The sequence below is a fragment of the Panthera pardus genome, unplaced genomic scaffold (genome assembly GCF_024362965.1).
Source record: "Panthera pardus isolate Hobbes unplaced genomic scaffold, ASM2436296v1 HiC_scaffold_19, whole genome shotgun sequence".
Taxonomy (NCBI): Eukaryota; Metazoa; Chordata; class Mammalia; order Carnivora; family Felidae; genus Panthera; species Panthera pardus.
Window position 1 is genome coordinate 20,278,172 of NW_026526754.1, and position 16,042 is coordinate 20,294,213.

The following is a 16,042-nucleotide window of genomic DNA, read 5'->3' on the forward strand; positions in this document are numbered from 1 at the left end:
AAGAAAAAAAAGAAAAAGAAAGAAAGGGGGGAAAAATCCACGGCCAAGTCTTTCCAGGCGTGGAGAGGGCTGGAACTGCTGGGGTCATTTTATTTGATTTATTGGAAATAAAGTGGATCTTATTAACATTTTAATAAAGAGAATCTTTTTGCACTGGGCTGGAAGTGTTCGCCAGTCCCCGGTGCAATTCCATTCTCTGCAAAGTGGATTCGGCTGGCGTTGCCCAGCGTGATTTGTGAGGCTGGGCCCCAACAGTCCAAAAAGGCAAAAAGGGCTGCCTCCTCCGAGGGGCTCGCTATGTGCGAGGTGCTCGCCCTGTATCTGCCATGCAAAACGAGGGAGCTTTATGAAGGAATCCGTCTTGTAAAGCCATTGGTCCTGGTCATCAGCCTCTACCCAATGCTTTCGTGATGCTGCCGCTGATCTATTTGGGAAGTTGGCTGGCTGGTGAGGCAGAGCCTCTCCTCAAAGCCTGGCTCCCACGGAAAATATGCTCAGTGCAGCCAAGTGCATGAATGAAAACGCCGCCGGGCGCTTCTAGTCGGGCAAAATGCAGCCGAGAACTCCGCTCCTCCTGTGCGTTCTCCTGTCCCAGGTAGGGAAGAGGGGCAGCCGGGCGCGCCCCGCGCCCCGTTTCTGCATTCCGATCATCTGGCGCCAGCAGGGAGAGGGGGCTTTCGCGGGTCGGGGGACTGTGGGGCGCGGCGGCGAAGAAAGCCTGGGGCTCGAAGGGAGGTCATTCCCAGCCCCAGAGATCCTCGGGGCGCGGGGAGGGGGGGGGGTGGCGGTTTCCCACTCCGGTGTGTGTGTGTGTGTGTGTGTGTGTGTGTGTGTGTGTGTGTGTGTGTGTGTACACGTTCAGGGGAGGAGGAGAGAACTCCCGAGTCCCCCCCTTTTTTTTCCGCAAGCCGGGGCGACATTCTCGCCTACATCAAGTGGGGTAACTTTGATTCGCCTCCTCCTCCGGTGGCTCATGCATTGGAGAAAGACTCAGTTGGAGGCGACTCCAGCGAGTCGTGGTTTCCCCAGCGCAGCGCCGAACAGGGGGAAGCGCAGCTCCGGTCCGGATTGCGGGCTGCCGGGCTGGAGAGGCCGGCCTGGCATCGCCGACTTCCCGGGGCGCCCGGGCCCCCTCGCCCAGCCCCGCGGCGCGCAGGAAGGCGCCTCCCGCCAGCCCAGCGCTGCAGCCCGGCTGCTGCTGTCGCTCAAAGGCGCCGACTCTGGCCGCGCCCGCATCGGGGTTCTTTTCCTCCCCGATCTCGGGCCCAGAGCGCGTCCTCCCCCGCCCCCCGCCAGGACGCAGGCCCCAGCCCCTCGCGCCCCCTTTGTGCAGCCAGCTGGAGCCCCGGCCCGGAGCCCCGACTGCCGCCTCTGCTGCCTTCCCGGGCGGGCGCGGAGCGCAGAGAAAAGTTCAAGCCTTGCCCACCAGGGCTGCAGCTGCCTGTTAACCCTCGGAGCGCTGAGGCGCGAGGGAAGGACCGGGGATCCGGGAGAAGGCGGGGGGTGCGGTGCGACCGAGACGTGATTGTCCAGCTGCCGCCTCTGGATCTCCAAGATCTCGGGAAGTTTGTGTGCAGGAAAGCATACTCCGAGGAGGCCCGACCGGAGGTGCGGGCCGCTGAGGGGCACGCCCAGCCCTGTTCTGGGGCCTGTGGTTTCTGAGAGAGCAAGGCTACTCCGTCCCCGAGGCTTCCCTTGAAGCCCGTGGGACTCGGGATGAGCTGGCAGCCTACAAGTGGGTGGGTAAGATCAAGGCAGGGCCAGGCAGAGAGGAGGGAAGGAGACAGGGAGTGCTTTCGGGTGCTAGGAATGGGGGTTGAGTTCCTGGCCAGGACTCCTGGGTGCCAGGGGCCTGGGCACATGTGTGAGTGTGCTGGAGAGAGGGAGGGTGAGGCAGGCAGGATCCCAGGCGAGGGCTGGCTGGGATGTGGGGGTGCAGGGCATCGAAGGGAGGCCACTGCTGGATCCATGTTGGGGTTAGACTTTGGAAAGGGGGCAGTGTCCCAGGAACGCAGTGACCGTGTAAATGACTTAAAGTGGGGGCTAGTAGGTGGATGCCGGTGTCTGGGGACTGGGTAAGGTGCCTGGCTACGGAGCCCCTCCCCCACCCATGCTTTCTGCCTTCCCTGGATACACAGCCCCCATTCAGAACTGCCCAGTTACACTCCTTTCCTAACAGGGCTTTGCTGCCTGATTCTCTTGGGGGGGGGGGGTGTCCCTGTAACCTCAAGTCCTGCCACAAATCTTATGTCTATCTGTGGACCAGTTTTCCAGACTTTCTGGACTCCAGTGGTCCCTGAGGCTGTATGTATGTACATATGTCCCTATTTAGCAGGACGGTTCAGAGGATGCTTCTGATTCAGACAGATCCTCTCTGCCATATGCTACTGGTACCACCTTGGGCACGTTGTTGAACATCTCTGGGCTTTCTGATTCTCCACTGTGAAATAATCTCTCCGCCTTCCTGGGATCACCAGGCAGATTGATTGCATTCAACAGGATGTCCTAGGTAATGCGTTTACCATGAGGCCTGGCACACTGGGAACTGTTGGTGTCTGGGAGCACTTCCCTCCCACCCTGCCTTTCCCTAGGACTTTACAGTCCTTTTCTCTCTCAGCGTGCTGGGACCTCAGTCAGGGTCGCAGACCTGGCCCAAAGTTATGCCTCCTTTTGAGCAAGACAGACCATGCGGCAGCACCCAGCAATCCCTGTGCACTAGGGGCTCCTCACAGGATACCTTTTGCAAAGCAACTGGTGTGTCTTCTCCTGCAGGGCCCAGCCAGCACAGGTGGGTTCTGCGGGCTGTGAGCTCACTCATTCCTAAGTGTTACCAGGAATCGAATCGCCTGCTCTCAGAGGCTTGTTTCTGTCTTACATTATTACCCGTAATCAGAGCAATCGTCCACATTAGGACGCTAAGTGATATCCTGGTTGCAACAGCACCTTGCAGAGAAATCATTTTGGTGTAATTCATTTCATGGGCAAGAGGTTCCAGGCCACAGCTCCGTGTGCCATAGGGAAAAGCGGGGAAAGTCTTAGAGCCTTTGAGTCCACCAGCGAAAACAGAACTTTCTTGAGGCAGAGAGAAAACATACGGAAGGGAAAAACAATGTAATAAAGCAAATTAGTCACTCGGTCCTAAGTGGTGTTCAGGCAAGCATGTATGTGTTTTTCCATCGCAATTGTAATATTCTGGGTCTGGCTTTGGAAGCCATCAATCTCTGTAAGTTTATTGGCTAGGTTGCTCTTTTAGGCATTTTGGAAAGGGGAAGAGGAATTCTAAGCAACAATGGCTGGAAGCTGGCAAAATTGAGAGACAGTGGCCTCTCTTCTCCCCTGGGGTGTTTTGGGAAAGGCTGTCCCAGAAGTGGCCTCTGGCATTTGGCTATGATAAATAATGAGTGTGAAACAAATCAAGGGAGGCATGACATAGAAATTCCACTGTAAATATGATTCCCCGCCCCCCTATTTGGGTATGGCTTACCAGTAGCCAAAAGTTCTAACAATGAATGAGTAATCCCCCAAGAATTAGAATTTTAGGGAGTGGTTCAGGTTTGGAGAGAGTCACTTGGGAGTGACTAAAAACGTTCCACAGAGTTCTGAGATGTTGATTTAAAATGGGGCTCTTTCTTGGAGGCAGCATCTTGATTTTCAGGATTGTAAATGAGAACCTGTGTGTTTTTGTACCCCCAGAACATCATATATTGTAGTTTAAGGGCAGTGTTTATTTGCAGAACCTTTCTGATGAGGAGAAAAGATTATGGGAGTAGCAGAGGGCACCCCCAGCCCTGACGTGGGGTCCACATGTGACAACCCATAAGATTTGAAACACACTGGGGAAACAGAGACGTAAGTGGTGAGAAGAGTCAAAGTGGTAGAGTTCAGATGGCTGAACAATTTTTTTAGCAAGTTCCCGAGGAGATTTAATAAACTGCAAGGCTGAATATGTGATCTGGAGTTTATGTAATGCCACAGTCTATATTAAAAGCCCAACAGTCATCTTAGCTAATCTCTTCTGCTCTGCTTCCCTCCCTTCTCTCCTTTGCTATCTTTAGCCCTTGGGTTTTCCATTAAATAAAACCTAATTCCTTCTAGAAGTGTCTCCTATGTGTTAGCGTAAAATTGCCTCACAAACCAATGTACCCAGTAAGTGCAGTGTCTAGAAGGACTGGCATTTGCCTGTGTGCGTCGAATCTCAGTTGGAAGTTTACTGTTTCAGCAAAACTACGGGTAGGCTCTTGAGAACATCCTTCTTTTCTTTCCCTCCTTCCAGAAAGACCGTTGCTTGGGAGAATCCAGTTTATTTCCGTTCAGTGGAAGGGAAGGAAAATGCCAAGCTATGGATTCAGTGACAGTCATATCGTCGAAATAGCCAACAGTGTTTCCTATTTCTTTGTGCCTGTGTCCATCTCTGTGTGTTTCAATCTTGTTTTAATACCTGTTGAAAAATTTCTCCAGAAGAGGGCTCCATCCACAGCTTTACAAAATTCTGAACCTACAGCTGCTATATTTTAAAGAACCTCAGCGTAGTCGCTCTATCAACACACTACTGTTCTCCTTATTCCCAATTATTTTCTGGAAGCTACCCCAATGAGAAGTCCTACCATTTTGCACTCAGTATCTTTCCTCCTTTATTCCCTACTATACTTGCTTCTGTTCCATCTTATTCTTCAACTACGTTTCCCCTCTGAGTATTAGAGCAGGGAACATTTCAAAGACCTTTGTAGACAATACAATATGAAATGTGAGGAAGTTCTGAAATTTCCTGGCATTTGATTTCATTTGGACCTGGTTTTTCTCTTTAGGCAGCCAAAAGGCAGGCACAGTTACCCCACTAGGTAACTACCCAGAAGAATGACTCATGAGCCAGATTCACTCACCCTCCGGCACCAGTTGAAAAGGAGAGGGAAATATGTCTGTCATCCAATTACAATAATCAGCTGGGCAGAATCAAATCAAATGACCAGTGGTTTTGGCATTGTTTCCACTTAGCTGCGGGCAAGTTGCCCATGCGCCTGAGAGAATCGGAGCCTCCTGAAGGTTGCTGCCAATACAGTTCCCCGCAGCCTGTCTCCTCTCTAGCTACCTGGGGATCCCCTGGCTCCTCCTCCCTGAGCAGACAGGACAGATGATGATGGGCTGGACTGTAGGATCCCCTTCACTAGGCACTAAGTAGTAGCTTAGAGTAGAAAGCAGCTGCTCTTCACTTCTGAGAGAAGCAGCTAAGGGCAGGCCAGAGAACAGAAGAAATGGCATTTCAAACTTGAAACACAGACTGAGGTAGGGTTCATGTTGGTGAATGGGTCACCCTTTGGCCCAGCAGGTTGAACCTCGAGACACCTGCCTGGCAGTACTAAAGCTCACACATCCCAATTCTGCAACTCTGGCTTCTGGGCAAAGCAGCCACAGGCCAAATGTAGATTATGGATGTGTTTTGTTGGGCCCAAATGTTTTGAAAAGTTGGAAATCGTACATTAAAAAAAAAATCCAGGTCTCCTGCATTTCTTAAAATGTCAGAAGGTCAGGGAACCTGAGAGCTGCCCTCCCACTTGGCCACACTTCACTAGAGGGGAGTTACTACTGCCCCCTTTAGGCGGGGCATGCCTCTGTAATTTGCCACAGTCCCCACCAGCCCCTGCTACTCACCCACCGGTTGTACCTGCTTATTTTGCCCCATAGCCATTTGTGTTGGGAACTTCCGCTTTCACACATTTTGAGACTTAATCGCATTGATGCGGGGTGTGTGTGTGTGTGTGTGTGTGTGTGTGTGTGTCTGTGATAGGCTATTTGGAAAGGAAGGGACATGCCTCTTTTTGATCACTGTGATTGAACTAGATTGACACTTGCCTTGGAAGAACAAAGGGACTACACCTCCTTCCTGAGAACATTCCTACCATCAGTGCCGTTGGGTGACTGGGGGTACCCAGAACACCAGGACACCCAGATCATCGCTCCATGTGTAATATTTACACCCAGAGAAGTAATGCACCGCAGCTTTGAGTCAGTCAGGGTGTGGGTACAGCGGAGTGTTGGTACAGCCCAAACATTGCTCTGCATCAACAGTCCCAGGGCTCTGGGAGTATGGATGGCTGGTAGGCCCCAGTGCACTGTTAGACCAGGAAGCATCTGTGCCCTTGGAGTACAGTGACTTTCTGGGCATTGTCATTCCAACAGTGTTGCTCACCCACAGTATGAGTGTCATCAGAACATCACAATAACTTATTGTACTCAGCCCTGCAGGGGACTCTGGGAGCACCGAGCCAGCTCTCAGAGCATTTGTAACTTCAAGGTAACGTTAGTTCCAGAGCTTTGTTGCCTAGAGTACTTTTATACACAGGACATTGCCACCCCTACCACCAACTGGAGTTTGTATGATGTTTTTGTAACTGTTTTTAATACTTAACACCCACTATAGTCTACCCATAGTGTTAATGCTGTAATTAATGTCCTCTGGCTCCATAAATACTAGACTAATCTGTCCACGCATCCTATCCCAAGAGGTAAGCCTCAGATAACTTGTTTTCCTTAGCCTCAGACCTCAAAGATCAGGGTAAATATAACTATACATAAAAAAAAAAAAAAAAAAAAAGGTGATTGTTTTTCCTCTGTCAGTTGCCAAGAGAAGTCAAATTCCTGAAAATTAGCATTAGGAATAGGCACGTTTTGACATGTCATGTCTCATTTCAAAGGCCTCAGCAGGCGTCACCCAATCTGCTACAGAAGCACAAAGCCCCTGTGTCTCCCAGCTGAGTGGAGGCCGGGCTGGGGTGCAGGGCCGCAGCTGTTCAGCCGAGAGCAGCCCCTGCCACATGCCTGGGCAGGGCCAGGAAGTGAGCTCAGCCTCTGGAGGAGCCCAGGGACCCTGCAAGGAATGTGGCAGACTCCATCCCTGCCTTCTGCGGCCTCCGGGCCAAAGTCTCTCTCCTCTGGGGGTGGCAGGGAACCGCTTCTCCACGAGCTGCCTGACGCGGTGCCTGCAAGTGCCTGGAGCTTGGGCCTGTGTGGTAATCTCCCTCTTAGCAGGAGTAGGGCCTGCAGAAGTTTGCCAGACCCTGCCCGCGGAACCCGTGGATGGCTCAGGCCATACAGGCTCTGCCTTCAACTGCCATGTGCTGCTGGGCATCTGGGATCATCTAACGCAGGGGTTGCAAAGGGCAGCCTGTGGGCTAATTCTTGCCTGCAGCCTGTTTTTATAAATAGTTTTATTGGAACATAGCCATGCCCATTCATTTATATAATTGTCTATGGCCGAGCGTGTGCTATAACAACAGAGTTGACACCATATGGCCACAAAGCCTAAAATATTTACTATTTGGCCCTTTACAGAACAAGTTTGCTGACTCCTGTTCTGACTCAAAATGACAGCCAGAGGGACTGTAGGGAACTTTCTCAAGGGGCAGGGAGCCATTAGGGATTCAGTCATCAGGGACTGTCCCCTCCAAGCCCCAAGCACTCAAACAACTTGACTTTAAGGAGATTTACCTGGGACTGAGTGGATCAGTAAGTATCTGTGATATCCACAGAGGACCTACTATGTGCTCAGGTTACGACTCCTGGTAAGGCCGACTCAGTCTCTGCTCTCTTGGGGTTCAGGCCTCGAGAGATCCCTGGGCAGTGGAGATCAAGGTCAATTACTGAATAATTCGAAGCAGAGAAACTGCTATGACCGAAGAAGACACAGTTGTGTGAAGTTGTGCTGTTCTATCCAGTGTGCTGGTCTGTGCCTCGTCTTTCTCCCCCACTAAACTATAAGGTCCATCACAGCACATGCTGTTGTCTGATTGGTTTACTTCTGTATCCCTAGGGCCTAGGACAGTGCTGGTGTACAGCAGGCCCTCAGCAAACGTGAATGAATGAATGAATGAATGAATGAATGAACGAATGAATATAAGAAAGGCATCAGATCCAGATGAAGGACCTGGGAGGCTTCCCTGATAGCCTGATGCTTCATCACAGTCTGGAGGAGTAGTGAGCCTTACAGACAGGGGAATGCCAGAAGGTGTGGGCAGGGAAAAGCATTCCAGGCAGAAAGCACAGCCTGAGGGAAGTCTTTGTGCAGGAGGAAGTAACCACGATAGGAGGAGCAGTGGTGCCAGAGCCCCTGGGATTTGGCAGCCACCACAGGGATTTTGGTGTTTGTCCTGGAGCAGTGGGAAGCCATTGAAACTAATAAGGGGAGGGTGTGGTGTGACAAGGTCATATTTTCACTTTGGAAAGGTCACCCTGGCTGTAGTGTGGGGAATGGATCGACACCGGGTATGAACGGAAGTGAGAAGCCAGCCCAGGCCTGAGGTCGCAGGAGTAACAGTGCAGGAGAGAGGAAACAGACGCACCACTCAGAGCATCTAAGAGACATTTAGGGCAGAACCTGGCAGGGCTCGGTCTCTGGGTTCGCAGATGGCAGAGCACGGGCCAGGGAGGGGTGAAGTAGCGAGCTTGAGTTCTGACTCTTTCAATTGGCAGGAAGCTGCCAATTGCCCAAAGAAGGAACCCAGGTGTTTGACATCATAAGCAGGGTCTGAGGGCCGTTTCCATGGGGCTGTTAGCCAGCCTGCACCAGTGCTCCTTGGGAGAGGCCTCCCGGGCCCCCATGACACCCATGCTCATGGATCCAGTCCGTGTTCGCACCTGGGACGGGCACTGTGGGGGCCTGGAAGTGCCCTTGTCTAGAGAGACTGATGCGTCGCCTCTATAATTAACCAATCTCTGAGGCTTTTCATGCAAAAGATATTTGGGAGAAACATTGCCAAGCCCTTTAATCGTTTCTTGAACATTCAATCAGCAGCACTAGAAATATTTCTTACATGAAGCAAATAATGATCTACTACTTTCGGCAATCACTTTCCGAATGCTAACAAGTCTTCATTTCTGCATGTTGGATGTGGCCTTGGTGACTCTTCTGTTTCCAGATGCGGTAGAATCTTCAGCTGGGTGCTGGGGAGTAGTATGCTGGTAAATGTTTAAAAACTGGATCTCTCTCTCTCTCTCTCAAAAAAAAAAAAAAAAAAAAAAAAAAGAGCAGCACAGCTATGTTATCCTCCAAAGATGAGGGATACACAGGTGTCTGCTCCTTGTTTTTATTGAGGAATTTAGGGAATTTGTAGGGAAACAGGATGGGCCTGGAACCTGTTCTCAGGGGGCTTGCTACCTACAGAGGGCAACCACGAGAAAATAAATAGCTGAAATAATACGAATTTGGTAATTGTTGCAATAGGAGACAATAGAGACTAAAACAGCTCAAAGGGGTGGTTGCTGTGACCTCCCTCCCATCCTTCCATTTTGCCCTCCCTCCCCCACCACTTACATCCATGTTTCCTTCTTTCTTCCCATAATTATTAAAATCTACCAAGGGCAGGGACACCTGGGGGGCTCAGTTGGTTAAGCTCCGGTCATGATTTCGCCGTTTGTGAGTTTGAGCCCCGCGTGCATCTGGCTCTGTGCTGACAGCTCAGAGCCTGGAGCCTGCTTTGGATATGGTGTCTCCCTGTCTCTCTGCCCCTCCCCTGCTCATGCTCTGTTCTCTTTCTCTCAAAAATAAATAAACATTAAAAAATTAAAAAAAAAAAACCTACCAGGTGCCAAGAATGCTGCTGATTTGGGGATGCAGAGGTGAATACAACACCTGGTCCTGAATAGGGCCGGTGCTGGAGGTGACTCAGGGCCTATGGTCTGCCAGGACTCAGAGGCTAACGAGCGTCTCAGCTTGCTTCAGAGAGTTAGGAAGACTTCTGAGATTTTAAGAAGTGAGTTTGAATCCTGGCCGTCTGCGTGCTGTGTGACCTCAGATGAGTTACCTTATTTCCCTCCTCTTCTGTTTCCTCCTGCGTCTGGGCAAGGAGAGGGAGTAGGTGTAACTGCCCAGCAGGGTTCCGGTTAAGTCCACGTATGCTCATGACCCCATCCGGTGGCTGACAAATGCTCTATGGATGCTAAAGGAATGTTGGTGTATTAACTTGCACATACTGTGCTCCAGGGAAGCTTGTGGCTTGCAGGCACCACGGGGCCTTGGCCTTGATCATCTGAGTAACCTAGAGGGGAAGAACATGCTTGTGTATTTAAAATGCATGGGCATTAAAAAATAAATAAATAAAGTTTGCTTTCTAGAGAAGGATTTGCCAGTTCCCATATTGGTAGCTCCCCAAAGATGGCTCCCCTTGGGATTTCATGCCTCATAAAATCACTTGATCTGGTGGGATCTTATCTACTAGATGTATCTTCTTAGCAGCTGTTTCCCTGGAGGCTTTTTCAGGGCACTGTGTGTGTGTGTGTGTGTGTGTGTACATGTGAGCACCGTGAGCACTTATGATTATGATTTAAAATATATCAAAATACCTGTAGCAAATTTACTGTATAATTTATTGCTATGTGCTGGTTGCATACATTAGCTCAAATCTTTATTGCAAACCTTAGGGACAACTATTCTTAACCCATTTTATATATGATGAAAAGAAGTGCAGAGTGGTTGAGTCATTTGCCTAAGGCCACACAGCCCCTAGGAATGCAGACCAGGGATTGGGCCCATGCATTTCTGATTCTTGTGCATATGAGTTTTCCTCCATATTTCACTCATGTATGAAAGCTTCCTCCCTTATCCCCCCAAAGGTTGTAAGAGTTTTCTTCCTTGACTATTTTGTTTTCTGGCTCTCCTGGAGTTAAAATGGCTACTTGTAGTGACCCCATTTTTGAATTCCTGGTCTCTAAAAGTGGGCCTGGGACCTGGGCCTCCTGTCTGGGTTAATGATTGCAACCTTCAGAACTGGGTTAGCCCAGGATCAGTTATGTTGTCACTGAGTCCTTGCTGTTGACCAGGGACCACCACCCATCCACACTGCATGCTTTGCTCAGCAAGAATGGCTGTCTTGCTAAGAATAGCCACACAGATGCTGGGACTGAGCCAGGGTGTGGTTCTTCTGTGGCCTCCAGCGCAGGTAAATTCTCTCATGGTAAATTTGCTGGCTGTTTCCTGTCTGCTGCTAAGCTCTGAGGCTGGATGGCATTCCTCCCCAAGGGTGCCGAGGGGCTCCAATGTTCCCTGAGCGCCACTGACTACAACATTTTCCCCAATCCATAGGAAAATGAGAAATATACAGCCTGCAGCTATATTGAAACACACAGATCTATGGTGCATTGCAACTGAACTGAATCTAACCTGAAGTGTAGTTCTGTTTTACCAGAAGCGTTTTCTTTTTTCCTTTTAATTCAGTTTAAGTGCCTTTAGTCAGGGTAGCCATTGATTCAGTGAACATTTGCTGTATGTGCCTGGCATTGTCTTATGTACTGGTGGCATAGCAGAGGGCGCTCACAGGGCCCCTGTGCAGGTGGGTGGACACATTCTCACCCTGCCCCAGCCCTCACCACTCCACATGGTGGCCTTGCATTGCTGCCTCTCTCAGGACGTTTGGATCTGTGCACCCCAATGTGTACACCTCATGTTTCAGTCATTTAACAAGTATTAGCTGATCAGCCACTGTGTCGCAGCATCATGCTTTACACTGGGTTAGCAACAGTGGTTAAGAAAGACGGGATTGCCTGCCTTCACAGAGTCTACCTTCCAATGATGGAGAGAGGCAGTAAACCACAAAAATAAGTAAATATAATAATTTTGGATAGTGATGGTGCTGTAAAACAATTGCATTTGGATAGTCAGTTGCTCTGAGTTTATCCACAGCCCTCCCTTGGGATGGAAAGTTCATTGTTCTGATGTGATGACCTTTTTAGTTTCAGGGATGAAATGTCCTATTGTTTGTAAATGAAGTTAGCTAACTACTGCCTATCACAGTTTTATCTTCAATTTATGATGGTAAATAGAGTGGTAAAGTGTTGTAGCCAAACCTTTGTCCATTCTCTATTTTTTGTGTTTCTTGAAATTTTGCTTTTGGGAATCTAAAGATACTGCGACCAAAGATTTGCACTTACAGGTGGGTAATCTCTTTCTGTAAAGAATAAAATATATATCTATAGAAGAAAAATATGTCTCTCTTGCAGCTACTCAACACTATCCATGTAGTGTGAAAACAGTTACATACAGTATGTAAACAAATGGGTAGGTCTGTATTTCAATAAAACTTTATTTACAAAAACAAGCAGAGCTGGATTTGGCCCTCAGGCTGTAGTTTGCCAACTTCTGATCAAATCCATTAGCTGCCTTACTGGTTGGTTAAACTGGGATAGGGTCAAGGCCAAGGAGAGAGACGATTTCTTTTGCCTGTTGTTACCATGAGAACTGTGGCAGTTCTCAGTTACCATGAGATACTGTGACAGTATCACTTGATTATTCCACGTTAGCTTTGTTCAAGGTAAAGATTAACCATGAAACATCATTCTCAGACCAGCTCTAAACTATCTAATAATTTAGCTTTTGTAGTAACTATCTGGACTACAATTCTTAAGGCTTCCTTGCCACCCAAAAGTATATTGATGTTAAACACTGTATCTTAGGTTGTGTTCCCCCAAACAGTGACGGAGATACAGGCTTGGATGCAGGGAGCTAATCTGAGAGATGATCCCGAGGCACAGAAGTGAGGAACACGAAACAAGAAAGAAGGAAAGACAGTAAAGAACGTGTCATTGAGCTGGTTATGGTCATGAGCAACTAGGGCTCCTTACTGCCGGGGCCCCTCAGCACTGTGTGAAACTTGCTTCAGGATGGTCCCTTTGTAGGATGGGAGGCTGGGGTGAGTATCCACTATCCCAGTCTTCCGTTGGTCAAGGGTGGCCCCTGGCACCATTAATTTCTCTGTGTTTCCCCACTGAACCTTTGTGGCTCTGGAGGAGCAACCATGGTTTTGGAAGAGTCCTGAGTGGAAAAGTAGAGAGGTGTGGCATGGACTTAGACTGGCAGTATATGTCCTGGGTAGGGCATGAGAGTATGTAAGAGATTTCAGTTGGCCTCCCTTACACGTTACTGAAAACTTCCTTAGTAGAGCCAATGATGAAGGAAAGGGTCATGGTTGTTTTTTTTTTTTTTTTTTTAAACCTGCTGAGTTTGGTTTAGTACCTACCTGCAGGTACTCTCTTTCCCACTAGATGGTACCAGTATGCCAAAGCCCTGGAATGCTACCTTAGGGCCTCATCATTGACATGGATGTATTCCCACTACTTATGAACAATTAAAGAATAAGCATGTTGAGATTGGAGGAACAGACTACAGATATTTGGGGGACAGAAGGTGGCAGGAAAGTGGAGGTTGTCTAAATAGTTACCCTCATTCACTCATTCACTCATTCACCAACAAATCTTATTGCCCACCCACTAAGTACTTCAACGCTTTTCTCAGGATTGGGAATACAGATAAAAGCAGTGTACACGAAGTCCCTAAGTCCCTAAGCTGGTTGGGGGAGAGATAATAGAAAACGAGCCCATAGATGCATGATGTCTGTCATGTGTTGAGTGCTGTGGAGAACAAAGTCAGTGAAGGGATGGACAGGGCAGGGAGAGCACAGCCCCTCTGGTGTCTGTCTGCCTGTCTTGTCAGCTAGTAGGGTGAAAGATTATTTCCATCTGTTTCCTAAACCCCATTCTGCCTGTCACCAACCTCTTGTGATTATGCTTATGTGGTTTATTTTCACAACGAGACTGTGAGCTTGTGGAGGGCAGAAGTCGTGCTTGGCCAACTGGAACCCGCTGCAGCCCACGTCAACCAACTGCTTGTTGGTTGACTTCATTTGTTGGGATTCATTCTGGATTGTTATTGTTGTGGACACACAATAGAGTCACACTTTACTCAGGGGTTAGAGTATTTTAGAATATAAAGTCTAGGTTTAAGGCAAACACAGAGTTGTCATTAACCTTGAAATATCTTAAGTTGCCCACTAAATTGCAGTGTGTGTGGTTTTGTGTATGCATCCCTGTACTGTAATCAATATGTAACAATGTATAATGGAAGCCATAACGTACAGTGCATAATAAAGAATATAGGCAAGATATAATTTTATGGAATTTAATTGCAGTACTTAAATTGTTCTTTTTCCTTCTCGTTTTGGTGGAAGAGCTGGATTTCCATTAGTTAAATGTGCATATGATAAGCCTTCATTGTATTCATTCAAGCTGGTTTCTTAATCATACAATTCCCAGCAGGCTGTGTACTGGGGAGGGCAAGAGCTGTGTTCTCTGTGCTCTGTTCATCTTTGGGTTCCCACCACCGGTCACATGGTTTGGGGCAGAGGAGCAGCATATTAGTCATAACGGTAGTAGCAGCAGTAATGGGGTTACACATCTAAGCAGTGCTTACTCGGAGCTAGGCCCTGTGTGAGTGCTTTCGGTGTATTAATTAGTGCATTTAGTCCTCCTAAAGACTCTTTGGTGTATCTACTATGATTTTCATTCCATTTCACGGATGGGGACATTCCAGGAGAACTGGGTAAAGGTCACACAGCTTTTGAGCTCTGGGGCTGACATTCAAACTTGAGCAGTCTTGGACACAAAAGGCCATATATACTGTATGATTCCGTGAAATGGAAAGAATTGTTCAGAACAGGCAAATCCATAGAGACAGAGGGCAAGAGCAGTGGTTGCCTAAGACCCGGGGTGGGAGGAGCAGGGAATGGGAAGTGGGATTTCTTTTTGGGGTGTGATGGAAGTGTTCTGGAATGATATAGTGGTGATGGTTGCACAAGTCTGTGAGCCTACTAAAACTACAGAATTGTATACGTTAACAGGTTCAACTTTATACAGTGTGGATTATGTTTCAGTAAAGTTGTTGTTAGGGGCTCCTGGGTGGCTCAGTCGGTTAAGCTTCCCAGTTCGGCTCAGGTCATGACCTTATGGTTCGTGAGTTTGAGCCCCTCATCGGGCTCGCTGCTGTCAGCACAGAGCCCACTACATATCTTCTGTCCCCCACTTTCTGCCCCTTCCCCCCTTGTGCTCTCTCTCTTTCTCTCTTGAAAATAAATAAGCATTAAAAAAAAAAAGCTGTTGTTAAACAGAAAAGCAAGCAAACCTCAGGCAGTCCAACCTCAGGGCTCTTGTGTGGCCACCCCTGACCCTTTCCTGCTCAACAAGTGCCTGTGACATTCTACTGTCTTTACCTGCATTAACCCTGCTATTCCTCAATAGGTGCCTATCATCCACTTCATTTCAGAGATCAGAAAACCAATGCAGACATATACTGAGGAACTTGGGGCTGGCAGTTCTGGGCTTGCAGTATACCAGTTTTCACACGTTTCATTTTTCATTTTATTTTTTCAATGTTTATTTACTTTTAAGAGAGAGAGAGAGACAGAGAGAGTATGAGTGGGGGAAGGGCAAAGAGAGAGGGAGACACAGAATCTGAAGCAGGCTCCAGGCTCTGAGCTGTCAGCACAGAGCCTAACGTGGGGCTCAAAGTCACAGACACGAGATCATGACCTGAGCCGAAGTCGGCCGCTTAACCGACTGAGCCACCCAGGCACCCCTCACACATTTTATTAATTAAAAACGACCCTGGTAAACCAAAGCTGCAGGCAACTTGGCCCATCAGAAATAAAGCAATGTTTTGCAGATTTGCAAAGTGGATTAAGATCCCTCTCTGCTCACTGGTCATTCTTCCTCCCTGGCCCAGGCAGGTCTGGTGTACAGTACTGGCAGTAAGGCCCAGAGACTTTAGGGTCTTAGTGTGTGTTAGTGAGGCTGATTTCTAAAAGTAATAAACATAAGTGGCCCAGGAAAGGGGAGAATAGGGGGAGGGGGAAGAGAGCTAACTGACATGCTAAGTGTCATTGTATTCAAGTTGACAGCAGATTGCTGAAAGGATTTATCCAAATTAACAAGAATGTTTGGCACCCCTTGGCAGGTTCAGTTGAAGACTTCATGGCCTGGCAATGAGAAGGCATCTGAGGTCTGAGGCAGGGGAAGGAGCTCTTTGGTCCTACACTTGGCACTCAGCACCTCCAAATCCAGGCCCCCACCCCACCAAAAACGTTCCCCCATCAGCACCTGCCACCCCCACCAGATGTCTCTTCCTAAACATGAAATATATTCCTCTCTGTCTTCACTCTTGTGTTGATGATTTGTATTTCTCTTTTGTGTTTAAAATGCAGAGGGATGAAGTCATTAGCGGAGCACT

At 48.5% G+C, this 16,042-nt stretch overlaps 1 protein-coding gene across 1 annotated transcript in view; it reads left to right on the forward strand.

Annotated features, from left to right (window-relative positions):
- Positions 1-335: 335 nt before the first annotated feature.
- The window catches only part of CDH13 (cadherin 13), a 1,030,614-nt gene continuing 1,014,907 nt past the window's right edge, over positions 336-16,042 (forward strand). The window contains exon 1 of the mRNA XM_019413211.2: positions 336-595. Coding sequence (XP_019268756.2) covers positions 551-595 — 45 coding nt within the window. The 5' untranslated portion in view covers positions 336-550. The remainder of the gene's footprint in view (positions 596-16,042) is intronic.